Consider the following 23,023-nt stretch of genomic DNA (forward strand, 5'->3'; position numbering starts at 1 on the left):
TCTTTTTTTGAGACGAAGGGAGTAGGTATCGATGATATTTCCCTTCACCCTTCTTCCTCATGGCTGGAATGTCAGATCAATGCGCATTTCCACTCATTTTGGTGAAAGATCAGGGAAGAAATTGCAGCACATCTGTCTTTGCTTGTATCTAGTGCTTGTTGCCTGCTGCTAACATTATTCATTTATTATTTATGGTGTCCGTTCTGAGTGCCTGAATTTATGTTTGCACTTCTGAGCAGTTCACAAGTACTGCACAGCGAGGAGTAAACCAAAAATGAAGTGACAGCTACTTGTCCTGCAATATCCTCATTTGATTTTACTCGTGAGACATGGAAATACCAGACTGTCATTTCGACCAAGTGATCCTGATAAGAACATATGGATGCATTAAGAGCCATGTTGGCAACTTGGATCACGTATTGAACAGTATGCAAGGAGATGCTGCCTGTCAATATTGATGCTAGTACTTTCTTCTGATAAGTGCATTTTCTGTTCTGATGAGGATCACAATCAAGAAACAGAGTGGATGAAGTTACATTACACGGACCACGGTTCAATAAATTGATGGAAGTTGATAGTTGTAGCAGCGTTATCTACAAACATTTATGTTCTAATTAGGATCACAATCAAGAAACAGTAACAGATGTTTCCACTCGAGAAAGCAGCAGATTACGAATTTACATTGCACCACAGACCACGGTTCAATACATTGATGAAATTGATAGTTGTGGCAGCACTTTCTCTACAAGTTAAAAACAAAAACAAAAAGAGAAAAAAAAAAGGGGGAGTGTTTTTCTGGTTCTCTATTTTCTCTTTACAGTTGTTGCAGTACCCTCTCTCAGATCAAATGTAGTCAGGTAGCAGACACTAGAAACCAGATTAGTAGCACCTCTGTATATATATAGTACATTTTAAGGAAAAACTAGCACCAAGGTCTGATCCGGAGTAGGATCTCCTGTGCTCATCAAGAGTCAACACAGCTCATCATCTGCTTGGAGTTTTTGAAGTGCTTTCTTCGCATAAATAGTTATTGCAGCGGTAGAAACTGCAGCAACTGAGAAGCCAAGGCCGTTGTAAATTATCTGATCTACCGACAAGAATGAACCTTGGGTAGTAGCTACGGCTAGGCTTTGGAGAAGTTTCCCACTGTTATCACAAAATTGAACAGGTTAACACTAGATAATAATTCAGTAATAATTAACAAAGTGCGTCATATCTGAATAACAGAACAGGGTGCAATGCAAGAGGTACAAACCTGTATATTGCAAGGAAGGTTTCATGTACCGTTCCAGCCATTGAACCAGCAATATATGGCCCATACTTGACATTTGTAGCCACAGAGGCATAGTTAAAAACTAGATATGGAAATGGAGAGATCCTAAGTAAGGCAACTGCTCTAAATTGATGGAACCAATCCCCTTCACCAGCAAGTCTAACAAAAGCTGCTTTCTTCGGCCACTTCTCCAACCACCTCTGCAGAACAAATACCATTACAATTTTGTAGAAAAAAAGAAACTCTTGAACTTATATGTGTAAAATGTGAAGGAGGTTAAGATACTCACGTGTATTTTAGAATGGAATGCGGACCCTATAAAGAATGGCAACGACATGCCTATGCTCATTGCTGCTGTAATTATCAAAAAGCCATAGAAATATCCAAAGGACATCCCCGCCATCCACATAAAAGGAGAAGAAGGTAGCAACACACTTGGGAAAAAAGCGATTGCGCCGAAACATATCAGAGCAATGACTGGCCTGCTGAAAGTTCTTGACTCCCATTCAATAACCGGAGCAATCACCTGCCAACGACAGCAACATGCAGAACAAGGTCAGCAAGACAACAATAGGAGACTTGCAAAATAAATATCACAGCATCACAATCAACATAAGCATAAGTAACAAGGCAATCATAAGAGTTCAAATATTCATTGGATTGGACCTAGTAAAAATGATAGGCCTTTCTGGTTTCCAGTCAGATCATGCAACAATATCTTGATAACATAATATCAAGAACCAGCAGCAATTTCAGACTATTCCTATCAGTTCCACTTTCAGCGAAAGCACACAGAGCATCAACCAACACAGACCACTTGTTAGCCCATGTCAAAATGCCATCCACAAGCACCGACTGGCATTTAACTGAACATCTTGGCTCATTCTGCCCATTTAACAGACATCGCCATCCAACATCCTGATATTCCTTTCTGCTACGAGTGATATCCTTGAATACAAATGAATAGTTATCTAACGAGCCAGCTATATCACCAAACAGAAAACTCGTCATCCAGCACCAGTGCGATATATAGGAGCCATAAAATACATCTCATTTACTCTCCTCCTCCTACAATAGCCAAAAACATGACCATGGAAACAGACCAGGGGAAATATTTTCCTTGTAACTACTTCTGGGCAACAGGCTGGCCCCAAGAGATTGCTTTCAAGTAACACCAACCTGCGGGTCCAGCCCCCAAACACCAGCACATACTGAACTTGCTTGTTGTGTCCATTCCATGTGCTCTTGTAGGTATGCTTTTGGAAGAGGTGGGCTGATATAATTTCCATGTTATTGAGACTAACGAACAGTTCACTTCCTGACAGCCAAAAATATCAGGAACCAATTGCTTTGTGATATTATTCCTACCCATCCACCTAGTAGTGAAAGCTCCCTAGGCCACCAAAGCACCAAAAGCTTGCAGACCCCACATATAGAGCCACTGTGCAGGCCCAGCATACCAATTGACAGGCTCTGGCCAGTATTAGCTGATTGATATTTGATACCTCCGTTCCTTGCAAAGAATATTTACTATATATTACGCATGGCACAGTGTATATAATCCATATCCCCAATTGCGACGTTCCCATTTGATCCAGCCGTCCCCATAACTTTATGAGAAAATCTATGAACATTCCATATTCCACTAGTAATAATTCAGATCCTGCAGGCCGCTATAACTTATTTACTTTTGTAAAACTATGTGGAACTAATCGTCCAGCACCACCACCATTAATCACTTCCTCCAATCCATACGGTGGTAAAATTGAATTAAACATCTATAAATTATTCATTTCGAACTAGACAGAACTGGGCTAGGATAACAATCCAGGCAAAAAAAAAACAGAATCAATCCTAAAGTAGTTCAAGGAAAGAATAGCGCGAAATCAACAAAACATGTGCAAACATCAACGAGCGAGAAGCAAAGTAAACTAGGAGGGGGGTAAATTTGCGAACGTTTTGCTAGCACAAATCAAATCGATTCTACAGCAAACATCCTGAGCAGAATTTGAAGAATAGAGGAGAGATCTGAAACATCGGTGAAGAACCCCTCTAGTCGGCAAGGAACCTTTCCCCAACCAAAAGGGGAAGGAAGGAAGGGGGGAGGGGAGAAGGCGGAAAAGGCAAGCTCGCACGCACCTTTTTAATGACGAGGGGTCCGAGGAAGACGACGGCGGCGGCGGCCGCACCGGCGAGGAGGATCCCGAGGGCGGCGACCTGCGCCCACCACCGGATCGCGCGCCACCGCAGCACGGCGGGGCACTCCCCCTCCCCCTCCCCCTTCCCCGCCTCCTTCCCCAACCCGGCCTCCACGTCCTCCGGGATCCTGATGTACTCGCCGGCGCCGCAGCCATTGGTGGCCCCCGACATCCCCATCGTCGGCTCGTCGGTGCGGACAAGGTGAGCCGATCAGGCGGCGGCGGCGACGACCATGCCCCGGAGGAAAAAAAAACGCGCAGCTCGCTCCCCGCCGCCGGATCCCCGCTGCCCCGCCGGTGTGGGTGGGTGGGGAGGCGAATCCGGCTCGAGCTGGCGGATTCCGATGGGGCTGGGAGGCTAGGGTTTGGGTCGCGGAGGCGAGGGCGAGGCGAGGCTCGCACGCGCTTATGAGGGGGAGGGGGAGGGGGAGGAGAGAGGCAACGGCATTGGAGCGGAGTCGGAGAAAGAATACAGTACAGCCTTTTTTTTTCTTTATTTGTTTTCTTTTATTTCTTCTGTGGATATTTTAATGGCGTTTCGGTTGGAAATTCGGAAAGGGGAAGGGGAAGGGGAAAGGGCAAGGGATTAGAGCTCTGGATTGACCAGTTTGCCCTTTAGGTGTTGTATTTCTACCCGTGTTCGTCCCAAATTAAAGGGGAAATTCTAAAAAAATCAAAATACCATTGTGAGTTTGAGATTCTGACTCGTATGACTCCTAAATTTAGTTTCAGAAATTGGATCTGGAGTAAAGTTGTGGAGTAGTCTAAACTCAGCTGCATATCTCTAGTTTATTTTGAAAGCGATCCACCCAGCTCCGCTCCTATTTTACATGGAGCTGAAACTGTTTGGCTGGGCTCCAGCTCCAGGAGAGATAGATTTAGAGTTGGAGCTACAAGCCCCTAATTCATCTTGGCTTGAGATTTCTTTGTATTTGGTGTTGCTCGTGTATTTTTTTTCCTTTGTTCCGCATGTGTTATATGAATTAGTATATCTCTTGATGGACATGACTCTAAACACATCTGACCCATGTGACCATGGCTACTCGCCAATTAGTATCCACACGATCCATGTGTGGGGTTTGTAGCTCCGAGAATAGCCGAGCAACGGTAATTGAGAGAATCTCAAATAAAGATTAATTAGAAGGGGCTATTTGCAACAAATACTCTTGTAAAGAAGAATCTCAAACTCATGATAACACTCAAGGTGGTTTTGTAATTTTCTCCAAATAAATCTTTTTTAAGTTTAAACTTTGTTTCAAAATTTATTTCCCACCTAATTATTTTTGAAAGAGGGAGTATGTCCGAGGTCCATTCGAATTTAATAAATATTTTACTCGATTATACAGATAAATTAAATATTACTAATATTATAAACCAAACAAATAACTTAGATAAGTGTCTAAACAATGTAATATAGGAAAGATCTTTTGAGAAAATATATATTTGTAATACATTTGAGCAAAGGTATACTAATGCTCAAATGTATTATAAATGGTCCATTACTTTTACAAATGTTTTACAGATATATATCGTCAAATTTGTGTGGGAAAAGATGAGAAAAACACTTATATAAATATTCTATATATGTTGATGTGTTACAATGGGATTGACTCTTATTTTCTTATATATATATATATATATAGCTTCCACCAAATCAAATCAAACGGCTAAAAAGTATATATTTCTTAGTATGAGTTTTGTACTAATGTTTTAATTACGTAGAACACTGCTTTATTCGTCGCTAGATATTGTTCATCCTTGAATTTGATCACTTTCTTTGATTATTACTTCCCCTGTTTCACAATATAAGTCATTCTAACATTTCCCACATTTCATATTTATGTTAATGAATCTAGACATTTCCCACATTTCCCACAGTCAGTCTAGATTCATTAACATCAATATGAATATAGGATATGGTAGAATGACTTACATTGTGAAACGGAGGGAGTTCTAAGTTTATATTGTTGAGGTGATATGTTTCGAATTTTTACCGTCTAACTCAAGTTGTGTGAGTTGTGACACAAAATATCTATATATTGTGTTAGGTAGTATCCCTCCGTTTTTTTATATTTGACACCGTTTTTTCTTTACAAAAGTTTGTCTAATTATTATTATTATTATTATGATTTGTTTTATCATTACAATTACTTTAACCCTGACTTATATTTCCACACATCTGTATGATTTTTTTTAACTAAAACGAATGATCAAATGTAAATTTAAAGAGTCAACAATGTCAAAAAAAAAACATGGGGGAATGTATGTTTTGATGCGAAAGAGAAACATAAAGATAAATACAGATCTGCCAACCTAATTTACCTATCGAATAAAAGCCTAGCTCATTTTTGGAATTGTCACACGTGTATAGTGCAAACCCCACGAGTACTTATATAGTTTAGTTCGTGGTGACCGTTCCATTGACACAGCCAGGGTGCCAGCATGAAGTTTGCATGACTTGCACACATGAGTTATGGACGTCACATGCTTTTTTTTTCCAGGTGAAAATACAGGGCAGACTTGACCAAGAAAAGGCCATGGCCAGTTCCGTAATTTCGCACGATTAATTACCAGCCATTTTCCCATTAATTAAACAATCACCATATATCCTACTACTACTACCACTGACTGGGAACGCCCCCCGGTCATGAGGTGGGCCCACGAGTCCAGCGACGAGGACCTCCTACCCGTGGGCCCACCTGTCAGTGGCGGTGGGCAGCTGTCCGCCCGCGTGAACGAAGCTCGTTTGGCCCGGTCGGCCGAAAGCGACCGCCCACGAGCCGCGCCGGGTTGGTCACGGAGGCGGACTGGCGGAGTCAGGCTCAGACCACCCATCCGTTGGCTATTTTCACTTGGAGTCTAGCGCTGAGTGGATGACATGTGGGTCCGGATAGGGCGGGCCCGCTGTTGTCAGTGGCGCTGGGTCGTTGCGTTGCGTTGCGTTACCTCGCGGGATACGGCGCGGTCAAAAGTCGGATTCGTTTCACTTCGCCGGCTCGCTCGTGCGGCCGTCCAAAAAAGTGAATGAAACAAAATATATTTAAATTTTTCTCATTAATTTCACTCGGTTTTTTTTTCTTCTTTACTTTTGAGATTCGATTCTATGGCGGTAGGGTAGAAGCCAACACGAAATGCACCGCCGCGATACACACGGCTGGTTTATTTTATCGCAAAATCTAAACCGAGAAGCCTCTCGGTTTAGTCTTACAGCGCGACACCGCTGAAGCTATTACTCTACTCAAAATATATTAGTCCATCAAGCAAATAGTAATAATCTATGCTTCAAATAAAATTTTCTCTTAAACTACTCATCCGATCTACGATCCGATTACACCATTGTGTTCGTAACAATTAAATATTTATAACAAGATCTCACATGATTATATTTTGATGAAAAAACTTGCTCTAATATGGCATCTCTTCTTCCTTTTCTCCTGCAAGCAAATGGTGATAACTTTTGTACTCCCGTGCCCCTATGAATTGTATGAATAGAAAAAATAGAGGAATAGAAAAAATATAAGATTTTTAACATAAATATAAGTGTAAAATAGAGGATTACAAAACACAAAAAAATACTAAATGATCGTTTGATTGAACCGTATGATAAAGAAAAAAAATGAGGAGAGATAAAAACTCAAAGGAAATATTTCATGAGGTTCTGCCTCATGAAATATCCTCCGAAACTTACCTGGAATGAGACATTTCATAGGATGTCATATGATTTATTCCTAGTAAAAAAATAAAATCCTCCAAAATTCGGGACATTTAACTTATTGCCACTTTTAAGATGTGGCAATTAATTATTTATCACTCGCTGTCTATAACATGTGGACCCTCATGTGTCTATGATATGTGGGTCCAGTGGCAAATAATTTAGCACCGCTCGTAAGAGTGGCAAATAGTTAATTATTCCCCGAAATTCCTATAATTTTTCTTTGAATCGAAGGGGGCCTAAAAGGAAACTTTCCTTGAGATTTTACCTCGTGTTAAATTTCTCTCAAAACTTACATGGAAAGAGGCATCATAGAAAATTCATAGGATTACATACAGTTATTCCTTTGATTCAATGGTTTTATAGAAAAAATTTCTATAAGAATAAAATCCTCTAAAATTTTAGCCTAAAGGTACGAAGCACTGTGCACATCAAGTGCAGGCTGTGCACACAATTTTTCCACAAGTCCTTTTCAAGCTAAGAATCAATGTCAAACTCCACCTGATAAAACTCCACCAAAAGCATCGGGTACATCCTTGCTTGGAAGCAAGATAATTTCGTCTTTAAAAAGAAGGAAGCAATCGGATTTCATATTGAAAAAAAAGAAGCGACCTAATTAATTCTGATCCACTTTTTCGCTGGATCTGAAACTGAAACGGATGGTTGGAACCTAATTTCCTCTGCGCCTAACTCGTTTTTTTTTTTATTTTTCCTACCAGTTGAAGCAGCAAGTGCCAACTCCATCAGGCTACGTGTGATGTGAGATGGCATGGCTTAAAACTACAGGAAAATTTGGGTCCTGAAAAAAAAATGTAATACTAATAATGAAAAGGGACGACACCAAATCATGCCCTGGCTGATCAATTGATTGAACGTGCTACAGATCATTGTTTCAGTCTTCATGACGCCAATCCATTGTTAATTTATTTATTGATCAATATCCTCTCATATAAAAAGGGACAGTATTCATTGTACAACCTAGTTTCGATGATGACACCATGTGGCTTCCAATGATATGGAACTAACAAAAAGAATGTTGGCTTTCATGGCAAAATAATGACCGAACTGAACTTGAGGACTGAGCTTAATTACTTGCAACTTGACTAGTTATATGAATTAGAATTTCAGTCATCAAGTGCAACTCCCTTTGTAAATATTTAACATGTAAGACAAAAAATAGAAAAAAAAGTTAAAACTCTTCTCAAACGATTAGTTAAAAAAGAACATATATACACATTTATCTTAAAATACTAGGTGAAACCCCGCGCATTGCTGCGGGAATTTAGTATGATAACAATAAAAAAATAACGTGTAAGATAGCTAGATAACATCAAATTAAGTAAATTAATGTGGTTTATGATAATTCAAATTTAAATAGTATGTAGAATGGTGATTCAAACGTAAAAAGTAAGGTGTTATGACTTTATGGAAGAAGAAAAGTAGAGAGATAGTTTGGACCGTAGATTAATCATCTAAAGGCTAAAAACAATTGATGTGATATGACTTAATTAGAGGAAAAAAGGAAAAAGATAATTCGGACCATAGATTAATCATTTAAGCACTAACTAAGTGAGGATGAACTATATAAGTATATAGGATATCATAAAACATAATAAAGATATACATTGAAAAATTATGTGAATTATGTTGGATGATAATTTAATTTAACATGTTTGTATTTGAAAAGCTCTTAAATTATAAAAACTATAAATATATAGCATGTTTGCATGATGTTTAAATATGATGATTGTTAGTGGATGATGATGTGGCATCTTGTTAATTAGTGGATGATGATGTGGCATCTTGTTAGTGGATGATAATGTGACATCTTTACATGTTAAGTTTAAGGAGTTAGTGGGGGATAACTTTACAGTAAAATAGGATTCTATCAGGATAACATAAATTTATCTCAATAATCAACTTATATTTTTTTTATTAACCATCTTGGTTGGTTTGTAATTGTTTTCTGTGTATTTGAGCGATTCTGATTCTTTCGCTGTTAGCTCATACTTAAGGCCTCATTTGATTTGCATGAAAATTATAGAAGCATATAGTAGTAGAAATTATTTGGGCCAATGGTTTGTATAGATACATCAGTATTTTGCTAATTTATTGTTAGGGGTAATTTTATTTTCTTTAATCATACTGTTAACAACCAAATTTGATACCTAGATTCGAGATATGAAAACATTGCTAAAATTTACAAAGGACCGGGTTTCCTTTATGAAGCCAGTCTAACCGCCGCCTATGGGCTGATCTGACCGATGATATGGGTCTAGTTTGACTGTCGGTATGTGGCCGATCTGACCGGCTAAGTCTGAGGCCAAGTTGAATTTTGTCGGGTCTCAGGTTTTCTTGCTTTTGAAGGTATTTTTCGAGTTATAATTGGTCTCTACCCCGAGTTTAACATGGAGGAGATCCTGTAGGAGACAAGACCAACCTCTTTTATAAAGGCTATGGACGGTTCAATTGGACACACAATCTACTTTCAACACAATTAGCCAATTGAATCGTTTTTTCAATATCACATCTACTTTTGCCTAGTTCTAGCGTAGTTTCATTCATCTTTATCGATTTACACCGTAAATCGTCCGCCTTCGCTACGAGAGTGCGAAATCCTTTTGTAGCTTTGTCCCGTAAACCTTGTTTATCCTTGTTTATCCCTGTCCGCCCACGAAACTGGTGTTTATCCTTGTTTCATCTAAATTGGCTTTGCTAGCCGGTTTAGTTTTAAAAAGCCATCTTGATTTAGTTTTTGTTAGATTGAGGTGATTGGCGGCTCCATATTATCGCAAGACGTTTAGGTGTTCCGATTATGATTGTCAACTTGCCAAAAAAGTTACCAACACGTAACGTAAGTCACCCGTATAGCAGCGATGGCGACTCTTCATTCTCACGTCGCCTCCTCCATCCGTCGCTGCCATTGCTGTTGCCATTTGATCTCCCTGTCTAGACGACCCGAGCGCCCAATCCCTGCATAGGAACCATGACTGGCGTCTTCGTATGGCTTAAGTTTGGATTTGCATGCTTAAGTAGTTTTGCCCTGTTGGTCCATCCCAAATTCGTGATGGCTTCATGTTAGGGTTGTGGTCAATTTCAGGTAGCACATCTACAATTTGGTTCATCTCTCAAACTTGTTTGCACTCATGTGATCTGTTAATCTTCTAAATGGTTGAAAAAAAATGTTATTTCTATCTTAGCCCTTGTCTAAAGTCTGAACTTGTTTTAGAACAAATCATATTGTTTCTAAGGCTTCTGCATGGGTTTTGCTCTAGTATGACTTAATTTGGCCTTTGTTGATGATTCTATACCTATATGTGGCACTATAAATTGCTTCACCATTACCGCCATAGATTGGCGTTATAAAGGGGGCAGTAATTCAGGATTAACGTCTTGTTAAGATGGTTGCTGCAACACTACTTAATTTCATGCTCAAAGTCAGAGATAAATGAGACGCTAACTTCTTTGGAAAGTACGGCCTAACTTAGGGTTTCCAACTGAACTAAGACATGTAAAATCACTTTACCCCTCCAAGTCAGCATTTCTACGGGTGATTCTATCCTCCTATGTTTCTATCAGCATTAATTAAGGTAGTAGTATAAATGGATCTGAAACTTTCGATAAGAAATGATCAACGGCTTAGATTTAACTTATAATACCAGTAGAGAGCACCGTAGCAGGCTTTTGAAATAAATAATTGAATCCTATCTATTTATTTAAATATTTATGGAATGTATAATCCTATAAAAATTTTGAGAGAAAATTAGCAAGAGCTTAGATCTCTTTAAAAAAAATCTTTTGAGTATCTCTTAAAAAAATTTCTTTGCGTCCATTTCTCTCTATCATATTCTGTATTTTTTTATGTGGGCTAATCAAACAATTATTTCTGTAATTTTTTTCGTGGTTTGTAATTCATTGTTTTACACATTCTATGTTTTTTTATATATTTGTTTTTAATCTTGTGTTTGGAAGGAGCTGCCCTTGAAGGAAATTCCGGTGATCCCAGTAGTGCGAGCATAGCGGATTTCCCAGGTTGCAACGGGTCAACGGCACCACAAAGTGGACACTGGACAGTGACACAGTGGAGATCTGTCAGCATACGTGCATAACCATTACTACGTCCATTCTGTACGGTGATCGATCGAGAATGTACAGTACACCGGACAGCGAGCCACATGATCGAGCAGATGTAGCGTACAATCCACGTACCGTCATATCCGGCTCCAGGTCCCCTGGGCCTCCGTTACAGTTGGCGATCAAAGGAAGTTTTCCACTTAAAAAAGAAAAGAAAAGGAAAGAAAACGATCAGACAAGGAATCACTCATCGGCAACCAAAACCAGACGCAAACGCCAACCCCGGCCACAACGAACGAGCGAGCGAGACAGCTGCTATCTTCGTCAATCTCGTCATACGCCTGGTGAGTGCGCGTCGTTGCCGTTTTTGCCCCCCAAAATCCGCACGCAAGCAAGCAAAGCAAAGCAAAGCTAGCGTGCGTGACGTCGGGGCTCGGCTGAACGGCCACCACGAGCACGAGCGAAGGTGGCAAGGCAAGAGAGCACGATCGCGTGGGCAACTTGGCCGCGCCGGCGCCGTAGCCGCAGGACGCATGATTGGTTTGCGCGTTTCGTTCCTCCTCGTCAAGCCAGGCTGTGGCCGCGCCGTAGGTTGGCGAGGCCGCGAGATCCACCGGGGCTCGTGTCGTCCTGGCGTGGTTGGTTGGGGGGTTCCGGTGCCGGTTTGTGACCCACCGACAGGGACGCGTTGCCGATCCAATGGCATATCCCCCGCCCCCGGTGCGGTTTTAGGGACCACTCGGATGCTATACTAAATTTGTCACCATTCACCATACTTTTATGCCACACTTATCACCTTAGCTACTAAAATAGGATTATGCCACACTCTATTGAGTTGATGACATGTGGGGCCATAATAGATGGGTAGAAATCTTACCACAAATATGGCTATGAACCAAACAATATGCTAACTTGGTCAAACTTGCATAACATGAGGTGTGGTAATCTTTGTCAAACTTAGGGAGCAAACCAAACAACCCCTTAGACCGGTCTACCATCTCATGTATAGTACGACGATCAACCGGGCCGGGTCGGTCTGTCTGCTTCGCACATGTAAGGAGCGTGCTACTCCATCCGTCCTAGAACTGGATGTGACACATTCTACTATAACAAATCTTGACATATGTATATTCAAATTCATAGTACTAGGAATTGTCACATCTAGGACTAGGTTGATTTTTTATGCGACGGACAGAGTACTAGTATAGTACATAAAATGGGCCATGATTGATTGAAACACGGTACAAACATAGGCGTTCACGATACGTGTACGCTCACCTCTATAAACGTATATACGTACACCCTATCTCTGCGGGTAGTTGTAGTATGCAACTGTTACATTTACTTTGCTAGGCCAAATGATGAAGCAAGGTATATATGTTCTGAAATGAACAAAAGCACGTGTGTTAGATGCTCGAGGGAGAGCGGTCAAAGGTATCAACGCGAGATTAAAAGCCAAAATTTTTGGCGCCGGACAAATTCATTTTGTAAATGCAGTTAACGTTTCTCAAATTTGGTGAATACCTCTGTATTAACATTCGTCCGAGTCTACTGAAGCATATCACTAATTTACGACTCAATGTTAAACCTCGTAATAGCTACTAAATCTGTAGAGGCTGCTGGAGGGATTGTCGACAGGTCAGGCAATGTGCACATCTCAAAAGGTCCTTGGTGCAGTCATCGTTGTATTTGCCCTGGTTCCCCATGATTTCATCCTCCAGTAATGTGTTATCAAAATTGCATGTTTGTGTTCTTTATATATCTTTAATTACATCAAGATCAATCCTAATGAGATGTGTACCGGGGAATTTCGATTCCTCCTATATATACATTGTGCTCAACCTTTAATATTCTTGAAAATAAGTTCCACTATCCTTTAGAATTTTTCACACTTCATGTTTTATCCATTGCTTATGTATTCTTTGTGGTAGAATGAAAGTACTCAAGATCGTGGTGTTTTTTTGTACTTGATAGTAAAATAGAAGGGATTTCCCATACTACTTAATTTAAAAATTTACTGCTAAGAGATGAGTGGACAGAGTAGAAAAGTCACTCATTTTTCATGTGTACGTGTTTGAAGCCTTTAGGCCCCCGGTGTTAATTTTGGTAATTAATGACAAGCACTAATTGTGGACTAACCGTTGTCTTTGAGCTATACATTTTAAGTTAGGTCCACGTCATATGTGCGCATGGATGATTATCGATGGATTAAAATTGACGGCGCAAAGCAAAGGGGAAGAAGACGGTAAAACTAGCGCTTTAATTTAGAATTGATCGAGGTGTAGGGCGATCAAATTTGCTAGTTTAATTTTAGTTTCGCCGTACTATTAAGAGGGGTAATGACCTAGCAAAGAGATGATTTTAATTGCCACATTAGGTCATTGCATTTTCATTTGTGCTCTCTTTTTCATTACACACATATTCACTTGCAAATTCACTGGGTTCGGCCTGACCAGGGGCGGTCAGACCGGCCACATAGTGGCGGTCTGACCGGCGTGCCCTGCCCGGTCAGACCGGCTACATAGTGGCGGTCTGACCGGCGGCACTTTCCCGGTCAGACCGGCCCCCTAGAGGCCGAGATGGTGCTGCTCGGGATGGCCGATACAGAGCCGATGGAGCCGTATTCGGTCAGACTGAGCCGAGGCCGGTCTGACCGGCCACCCCATGCCGGTCTGACCGGCCAGGCCGATGGGGCCCTCTGACAGGGCTACAACGGCTAGTTTTCTAGCCGTTGCAAAGTAGCACGGTCTGATCGGCCACATACCTCCGGTTAGACCGGCAGAGCACAGAGTTGGGGGATTTCGCCCCCAACGGCTAGTTTTGGTGGGTGGGAGTATAAATACTCCCCCACCAGCAGCAAGGGGGCTCTCTTGGCACCCAATTCAATTGCATACACCCCTTGCACCTCTCTCACACTCACTTGAGCTTTGTGTTCATCCATCTAGTGTGTTAGAGAGTTGTTTAGCCAAGAGTCAAGTGCATTTGTTTCCATTGTAGAGCTAGTGTGGCACTTAATCATCTCCACACCGGGTCATTGCTTGTTACTCTTGGAGGTTGCCGCCTCCTAGACGGCTTGTGGAGGAGTTGCCCAGTGACCTCTACGAGAAGATTATGGAGGAGGCCCGGCGCCGGTTTGTGAGTGGTTTGGAGTTCACCACCTTCGGAGTGAAGGAAGAACTACCCCGAGTGATTGAGGCTTGGGTAGTCCTCTCCGTGGGCCGGCTCCCACCTTGCCCACCCCTTGACGAAGGGGGCGTGCGGTGGCTTCGTGGTTGAGCGGTGGAGTTGGGCTCGCCTCAACGGGGAGTAGGAAACCGGCGAGTTTCTGAACCTCGGTGAAAAATCTCTTGTCTCATTGTCTCATTTGATTGTCGCATTTACATTTGTGCAATTTACATTTCTAGAGACACACTTGAGATCATATCACCCTAGGATTGCAAAACATTGACATATGAGCGTGATTTACTTTCCTAGAGATATAATTGAGCCACTATCACCCTAGGTTTGCAAAACATAACTTAGTTGCTTAGTTAGAGTTCACCCTCACCAAGCCCAGCAAATTAGGTTAGATTTGATTAGGTGTTATTTAGTTTTAAATCGCCTATTCACCCCCCCCTCTAGTCGACATCTCAATCCTACAGTGTTCCAAACTACTAAACGGTACCATTTGCAAAAAAATTTTATAAGAAACTTCTTTTAAAAATCATATTAATCTAATTTTTCATACACAATCAATCATACACTAATAGTATATATATCTCGTTTTACGTATCTTCTCGATCTTCTTTTTCCCACTCCTATCAAACTTAGCCTTAGGGCCTCTTTGATTCGTATGAAAAATCATAGAAATCTTCTAGGATTCAAATCCTATAGGAAAATTTCCTATGAAAGCATTGTAAAATCAAAGGTGTTTTTAATTATTATTCTGTGATGAACAATTGGGCATTGAAGATTATTGGTTTTGTTATTTGGAATTTATTTACGAAGTGGTTTTGGAGAAGATTGGATTTCACAGGTGAATCACAGGTTTGTTATTTCATATGACCGGTCAGACCGGGCAGTGTGTGCCGGTCAAACCGGCGGTGATCGAGCGGTCGGACCGGCCGACGCTGAGTCGGTTTCGGTTTCGGGTTGTTTGTTTGGATATCCGTGATTATTTCATGATTATGGCTTCTAGATGGATACTATACGTATGTAATACTGTTGTTTGCTACTAATAAGTCAAGTTGGAGATAGCTTGGTCTCGGAATATGGTTTCTTTGTTTATTTCATGTGTAGGTGACTCGATGCCTCAGGAGAGTATTTGCGGTGATGGACCGGGAGTCGGCTTGGGGATAAGATGACGTCCGTAGTGGTCAGAGATCATGCGGGATACTTAGGCTAGAGTTGATGCACGTGGTTGATGGAGATTTCATATGGCATACGATGGAGGTATTGTGTGCGTATGGGATGCGGAGTCGATTTTGGAAGGAGTCCAAATTTGGTACGATTGGTTATGTAAAGTTTCTTTCTTGTACTAGAGAGTTTCCTAAGGTGTTTAGGACTCTTAGTATGAGTTTGGTTCGTGGTTTTAGGCTGCCTACCTCATGTATAAATAGAGGGGGAGCGTGAGGCTTCCCAGTATTGCTTTTGAGAGCAATAGAGTTGAGTTTTGAGTTAGGGTTTCAAGTTTAGTCAAAATTTTTGTAAGGAGTTCTGTTGGTGCACTTTGTAAACACAGAGAGAATCAATAAAGTTGTCATCCACTTTAAGAGTTCTTCGATTTGTGTTTCACCGGGTTTCGGCGATCTAACCAGCAACTCACCGGCGGTCAGACCGGCGGCAAGCGGCGGTCAGACCGGCGGCGGCTTCAGGCGCGGCAGGCGACATCGGCGGTCAGACCGGTGGCATCCACACGGTCAGACCGGCAGATCAATCTCGGTCAGACCGATCTCTGTCGATTTCAAGGGTAACTTTTATTTCCGCTAAAAGTTTTCGGTTTTTGGGTATACCAACCATTCACCCCCCTCTGGTTGGCTTAGTTATTGTGATTCGATCCTACAATTGGTATCAGAACCTTGTTTTCTTCTTTGGATTTTTATCGATCTAGAGTTTTTGCCATGGCTACTCTTGCTAGGTTTTCAACTAAGCCTCATGTTTTCGATGGAACGGATTTTTCTCATTGGTGTAGTAGGATGCATTCTTACATTATGGCTGAAGATTATGATATTTGGAGAAAAGTTTCTCATCTTTATGTGATTGCTGAAGCTATTAATACTGCTGCTGAAAAAACTGCTTTTGAACAAAATTGCAAAGCTCGCAACATTCTTTTGAGTGGTATTTCTCGTTCTGATTATGATTGTGTTGCGCACTTTCGAACTGCTCATGAAATTTGGAATGCTTTGAGTAACTTTCATCAAGGAACAAATAACATTAAAGAACTTCGATGTGATATTTTCAAAAAGGAGTACATTAAATTTGAGATGAAACCTGTAGAAGCTTTGGATGACTATCTTTCTAGGTTTAATAAAATTTTGAGTGATACTAGATCTGTTGATTCTTTTTATGATACTAATTATCCACAATCTAAGATTTCTCGTCACTTTTTGAATGGTCTTGATATGTCTATTTGGGAGATGAAAGGTACATCTATTCAGGAGTCTGTTTTAACATGTCTACTTTGACTTTGGATTCACTTTATACAAAATTGAAAACACATGAGATGAATGTTCTTTCTCGAAAAGTTGATTCTAAGTCGAGTGCTTTGGTTTCTTCTTCTTCTTCTTTGGATGTTGATGCTTCTTCATCTAAGCCTTCTTTTCTTGTTGTTTTTAATGCCACATCCGATGATCAACTCGAACAGATCGAGGAGGAGGATTTGGCTTTGGTTGCTAACAGAATTGCTCGAGCTATGAATAATGCCAGGAACAGGAAAAGAGGTGGTCCAAATCGTTACTTTGAATGTGGTTCAATTGATCATCTTCGTTCACATTGTTCTAAGCTTAGAAGAGGCAAAAGAGAAGACAAAGATGGTGAGAAGACCAACAATAACAAGCCAAAGGGTTCATCCCAAGGAAGGAAGCTAGACAATCTCAGGAAGGCTTTTCAACAAGTTTGCGCCGCCTTCGAGCCACTAAGTGATGTAGATGGTGAAAGTGGAGATGATGATAAGGGAAAGAACATCACCGATGTTTGCTTCATGGCGCGTGGTGAATCTGACATAGAGTATGAAGATAATGAGGCTTTGGTGGCAAGGAAGGAGAATGTGTGGATCGTGGATTCCGGTTGTTCGCGGCACATGACCGGTGATAAAAATTGGTTCTCCTCACTCAAAAAGGCATCCAAGACTGAATCGATTATCTTTGGTGATGCTTCTACAAGTGCCGTTCTTGCTACATGTTTTGTTAAGGTAAATGAAAAATTTGAATTGAAGAATGTAGCTTTGGTTGAGGACTTAAAGTACAATTTGCTTTCAGTTTCACAAATTGTTGATGAAAATTTTGAGATTCACTTTAAGAAAACTGCAAGTAAAGTTTTTGATTCTTGTGGTGATTCTATATTGAATATTTCTCGCTATGGAAGAGTGTTTAAAGCTGATTTTGAAAATCATGTTTCACCTGTGATAACATGTTTGGTTGCTAAGTTTGATAAAGATGTGATGTTTTGGCATCGTAGACTTGGACATGTTGGTTTTGATCATCTCACTAGGTTAAGTGGTTTGGATCTTGTTCGTAGTTTGCCTAAACTTAAGAAAGATCTTGATTTGGTTTGTACACTGTGTTGTCATGCTAAGATGGTTTCTACTTCACATGCTCCTATTGTTTCTGTGATGACTAATGCACCGGGACAGCTATTACACATGGACACTGTTGGTCCAGCTAGAGTGCAATCTGTTGGAGGAAAGTGGTATGTGTTGGTTATTGTTGACGATTTTTCTCGATATTCTTGGGTTTTTTTTATGGCAACTAAGGATGAAGCTTTTCAACACTTTCGTGGTTTGTTTCTTCGATTGGATCTTGAATTTCCTGGTTCTTTGAAAAGAATACGAAGTGATAATGGTGGTGAGTTTAAAAATGCTTCTTTTGAACAATTTTGCAATGAAAGAGGTCTTGAACATGAATTTTCTTCTCCTCGTGTTCCTCAACAAAACGGTGTTGTTGAAAGGAAAAACCGTGTTTTGGTTGAGATGGCTAGAACGATGTTGGATGAATATAAAACTCCTAGAAAATTTTGGGCTGAGGCAATTAACACTGCTTGTTATATTTCAAATCGGGTTCTCTTGAGATCTAAACTTGGAAAAACTTCTTATGAACTTCGATTTGGACATCAACCCAAAGTTTCACATTTGCGTGTTTTTGGTTGCAAGTGCTTTGTCTTGAAATTTGGAAATTTGGATAAGTTTGAGGCACGTTCTACCGATGGATTGTTTCTTGGTTACCCCGCACATACTCGTGGCTATCGTGTACTTATTTTGGAGACTAACAAAATCGTTGAGACTAGCGAAATTTCTTTTGATGAGGCTAGTCCAGGTACTAGACCCGATATTGCAAGTACACTGTTATAGGTTCAGGGGGAGGATGGTCGTATTTTTGAAGACGAGAGCGACGACAACGCCGACGACGAGGTCGGCTCGGCCGGTCAGATCGGGCGCCAGGCCGGTCAGACCGCCAGCACACCTCCGGTTAGACCACCACAGGAGGTGCGGTCAGACCGGCCAGGATCGTCGGCTGAGGGTTCTGTTGATGCTGTTCGAGATGGTCCTCCGGAAATTACTACTTCGACCAGTACTGATACAGAACGTGGATCAACTTCAGAAGTTGCTGCTCCTTTGCACATTCAACGACGACATCCGCCGGAACAAATTATTGGTAATATAGGTGAGCGGACTACAAGGTCTAAGGTAATGACTCATGATGTTTGTGCAAATTTTGCATTTGTTGCTTCTTTTGAACCCAAAGATGTGTCACATGCATTAACTGATGAATCGTGGATTAACGCCATGCATGAAGAACTTGAAAATTTTGAGAGAAACAAAGTTTGGACTTTAGTTGAACCACCTTCTGGACATAATATTATTGGAACCAAGTGGGTTTTCAAAAATAAAGAAAATGAGGATGGTTTGATTGTCAGAAATAAAGCTAGACTTGTTACTCAAGGTTTTACCCAGGTGGAGGGTTTGGATTTTGATGAAGCTTTTGCTCCTGTTGCTAGAATTGAGGCAATTAGACTTTTGTTGGCTTTTGCTGCTTCAAAAGGTTTTAAATTGTATCAAATGGATGTGAAAAGTGCTTTTCTAAATGGTTTTATACAGGAGGAAGTTTATGTCAAACAACCACCAGGTTTTGAAAATCCTGATTTTCCCAACCATGTTTTTAAATTGCCTAAAGCTTTGTATGGTTTGAAACAAGCTCCTAGGGCATGGTATGCTCCTAGGGCATGGTATGATAGGCTTAAAAACTTTTTGCTTGCGAAAGGTTTTACAATGGGAAAGGTTGACGAAACGTTTTTTGTTCTTAAGCATGATGATAATCAACTTTTTGTTCAGATTTATGTGGATGATATCATCTTTGGTTGTTTAACTCACGCTTTGGTTGTAGATTTTGCTGAGACTATGCGCAGGGAATTTGAGATGAGCATGATGGGTGAGTTATCGTACTTTTTGGGATTGCAAATTAAGCAAACACCTTAAGGTACTTTTGTGCATCAAACGAAGTATACGGAGGATCTTTTGAAACAGTTCAAGATGGAGAAGTGCAAGCCAATTTCAACACCAATTGGTTCTACAGCTGTGTTGGATCCTGATGAAGATGGTGAAGCTGTTGATCAAAAGGAGTATAGAAGTATGATTGGATCTTTGTTGTATCTAATTGCTTCTAGGCCAGACATACAATTTGCTGTGTGTTTATGTGCACATTTCAAGCTTCTCCTCGTGCTTCACATCGTCAAGCGGTCAAGCAAATAATGAGGTATTTGAATCATACACTTGAGCTTGGAATTTAGTATTTTACTTCATCTTCTATATGCTTAAGTGGATATTCCGATGCTGATTTTGGTGGTTGTAGAATTGATAGGAAAAGTACTAGTGGAACATGTCATTTTCTTGGTACATCATTGATTGCATGGTCTTCTAGGAAACAGTCTAGTGTTGCTCAATCAACTGCTGAATCTGAATATGTTGCTGCTGCTAGTTGTTGTTCACAGATTCTTTGGCTTTTATCTACTTTGAAAGATTATGGTCTTACTTTTGAGAAAGTAGCTCTCTTTTGTGATAATACTAGTGCTATTAACATTTCTAAGAATCCTGTTCAACATTCACGCACAAAGCACATTGATATTCGTTTTCACTTTTTGAGGGATCATGTTGAGAAGGGAGATGTTGAATTGCAGTTTTTGGACACAAAGTTGTAAATTGCTGATATTTTCACTAAACCTTTGGATTCTAATCGTTTTGCTTTTCTTCGTGGTGAATTGGGCATAATTCATCCTTTTGGCATGGTTTGAGGGGGAGTTTGTAACTCATGGTTTTATCAAGCAATAATATGACAATAAAAAAATTGAGAAAAGAGAGATTTGTTTATGCATATGGTATTTTCTTGTGCATGCTAGCAATACTTTGAAGGTTTATTTGTCTCTAGCATAGCTTGTATGTATTCTAGTCTTTTCATGAGATTTATATTTTACTTTTAAGGGAGATGATACATGACACTTAAATTCTACTTGAATTAAGTAAATATGCAATGTTGATGCTATCATATGGTTTGATTTATAAATGCTCTATATATATGCTTTATTGAATTGTTATTCCTCAAATAGCTTTAATTGCTCATTGTGAAAAAGAGAATAAAAAATATGAAAAAAATGAATACCGAATCCTTGGAAATAGTCTTGATGACAAGGACGTATTCGATGTGAGCAAAATAATGGGTGCCAAATCCTTGGAAACAGTCTTGACGACAGGGACGTACCCGGAATAAAAGAGAAAAATATGAGCAAAAAGGCTCAAGAAAAGAAAAGGTTCAAAAAAAATTCTCTTGGTTATTTTGTGCTAAAGGTTATTTGAGAAAGAGTGATAAATGCAATAGATATATGTGTTTAGTGTTTATTCTTCAACCTATGTGCTTGTTAAGATGTTGCATTATAAATCGTATGAAATCATGAATTTTGATTGTTGATTCAAGCTTAATTGTAAAATCTTTAGTTCATGGTTATACTTTAATGCATGCTTGCTATATTATAAATGAGTTCATCTTCTTTTTATTGCAGCACATGACTTGATATGCTATATGTATGCTAAGCTTTTGAACATTAATGAACATAATTCCTATGCTTGATGAAATCATTGTCAAAAGGGGGAGAAGTAATGTGAAAATTTTTAGATTTTTGGAGAGTTGTTGATGAATTTTTGGAGAGTTGTTGAGAGTTGTTGAGAAGAGCATGTTTGGTTCAATTGGGAATTTCTTTCTTTTAAAAAGGGGAAGAAGTTTTCTTTTAGATTTTTCGAGCACGATGTGTACGTTTGTACGAAGTGTGCTTTTTACCACTTTTGTTTTTATTTTTTCCAAACACCAAAACATTTTTGATGAGTTTGCCAATGTGTTCATCAAGGGGGAGATTGTAAAATAAAAGGTGTTTTTGATTATTATTCTGTGATGAACAATTGGGCATTGAAGATTATTTGTTTTGTTATTTGGAATTTATTTACGAAGTGGTTTTGGAGAAGATTGGATTTCACAGGTGAATCGCAGGTTTGTTATTTTATGTGACCAGTCAGACCGGGCAGTGTGTGTCGGTCAAACCGGCAGTGATCGAGCGGTCGGACCGGCCAGCCCGCGGTCTGACCGGCCGACGCTGAGTCAGTTTCGGTTTCGGGTTGTTTGTTTGGATATCCGTGATTATTTCATGATTATGGCTTCTAGATGGATACTATACGTATGTAATACTGTTGTTTGCTACTAATGAGTCAAGTTGGAGATAGCTTGGTCTCGGAATATGGTTTCTTTGTTTATTTCATGTGTAGGTGACTCGATGCCTCGGGAGAGTATTTGCGGTGATGGAACAGGAGTCGGCTTGGGGATAAGACGACGTCCGTGGTGGTCAGAGATCATGCGGGATACTTAGGCTAGAGTTGATGCACATGGTTGATGGAGATTTCATATGGCATACGATGGAGGTATTGTGTGCGTATGGGATGCGGAGTCGATTTTGGAAGGAGTCCAAATTTGGTATGATTGGTTATGTAAAGTTTCTTTCTTGTACTAGAGAGTTTCCTAAGGTGTTTAGGACTCTTAGTATGAGTTTGGTTCGTGGTTTTAGGCTACCTACCACATGTATAAATAGAGGGGGAGCATGAGGCTTCCCAATATCACTTTTGAGAGCGTTGAGTTTTGAGTTAGGGTTTCAAGTTTAGTCGAGTGCTGTTGGAGCACTTTGTAAACACAGAGAGAATCAATAAAGTTGTCATCCACTTTAAGAGTTCTTCGATTTGTGTTTCACCGGGTTTCGGCGGTCTAACCGGCAACTCACTGGCGGTCAGACCGGCGGCAAGCGGCAGTCAGACCGGCGGGAGCACAGCGGTCAGACGTGTGGCGGCTTCAGACGCGGCAGGCGACATCGGCGGTCAGACCGGCAGGAGCACGGCGGTCAGACCGGTGGCATCCACACGGTCAGACCGGCAGATTAATCTCGGTCAGACCGATCTCCGTCGATTTCGAGGGTAACTTTTATTTCTGCTAAAAGTTTTCGGTTTTTGGGTATACCAACCATTCACCCCCTCTGGTTGGCTTAGTT

At 40.5% G+C, this 23,023-nt stretch overlaps 1 protein-coding gene across 1 annotated transcript; it reads right to left on the reverse strand.

Moving 5' to 3' along the window:
* Window positions 1-527: 527 nt before the first annotated feature.
* On the reverse strand, window positions 528-3,939 carry LOC4343179 (uncharacterized). The gene is made up of 4 exons (NM_001422145.1): window positions 3,413-3,939; window positions 1,563-1,799; window positions 1,256-1,473; window positions 528-1,146 (listed from the first exon to the last, which is right to left on the reverse strand). The coding sequence occupies exons 1-4, from the start codon at window positions 3,647-3,649 to the stop codon at window positions 972-974; spliced, it is 867 nt and encodes a 288-aa protein (NP_001409074.1). The 5' UTR covers window positions 3,650-3,939; the 3' UTR covers window positions 528-971.
* Window positions 3,940-23,023: the final 19,084 nt, after the last annotated feature.

Source organism: Oryza sativa, chromosome 7, assembly GCF_034140825.1.
Source record: "Oryza sativa Japonica Group chromosome 7, ASM3414082v1".
In the NCBI taxonomy this organism is placed as follows: Eukaryota; Viridiplantae; Streptophyta; class Magnoliopsida; order Poales; family Poaceae; genus Oryza; species Oryza sativa.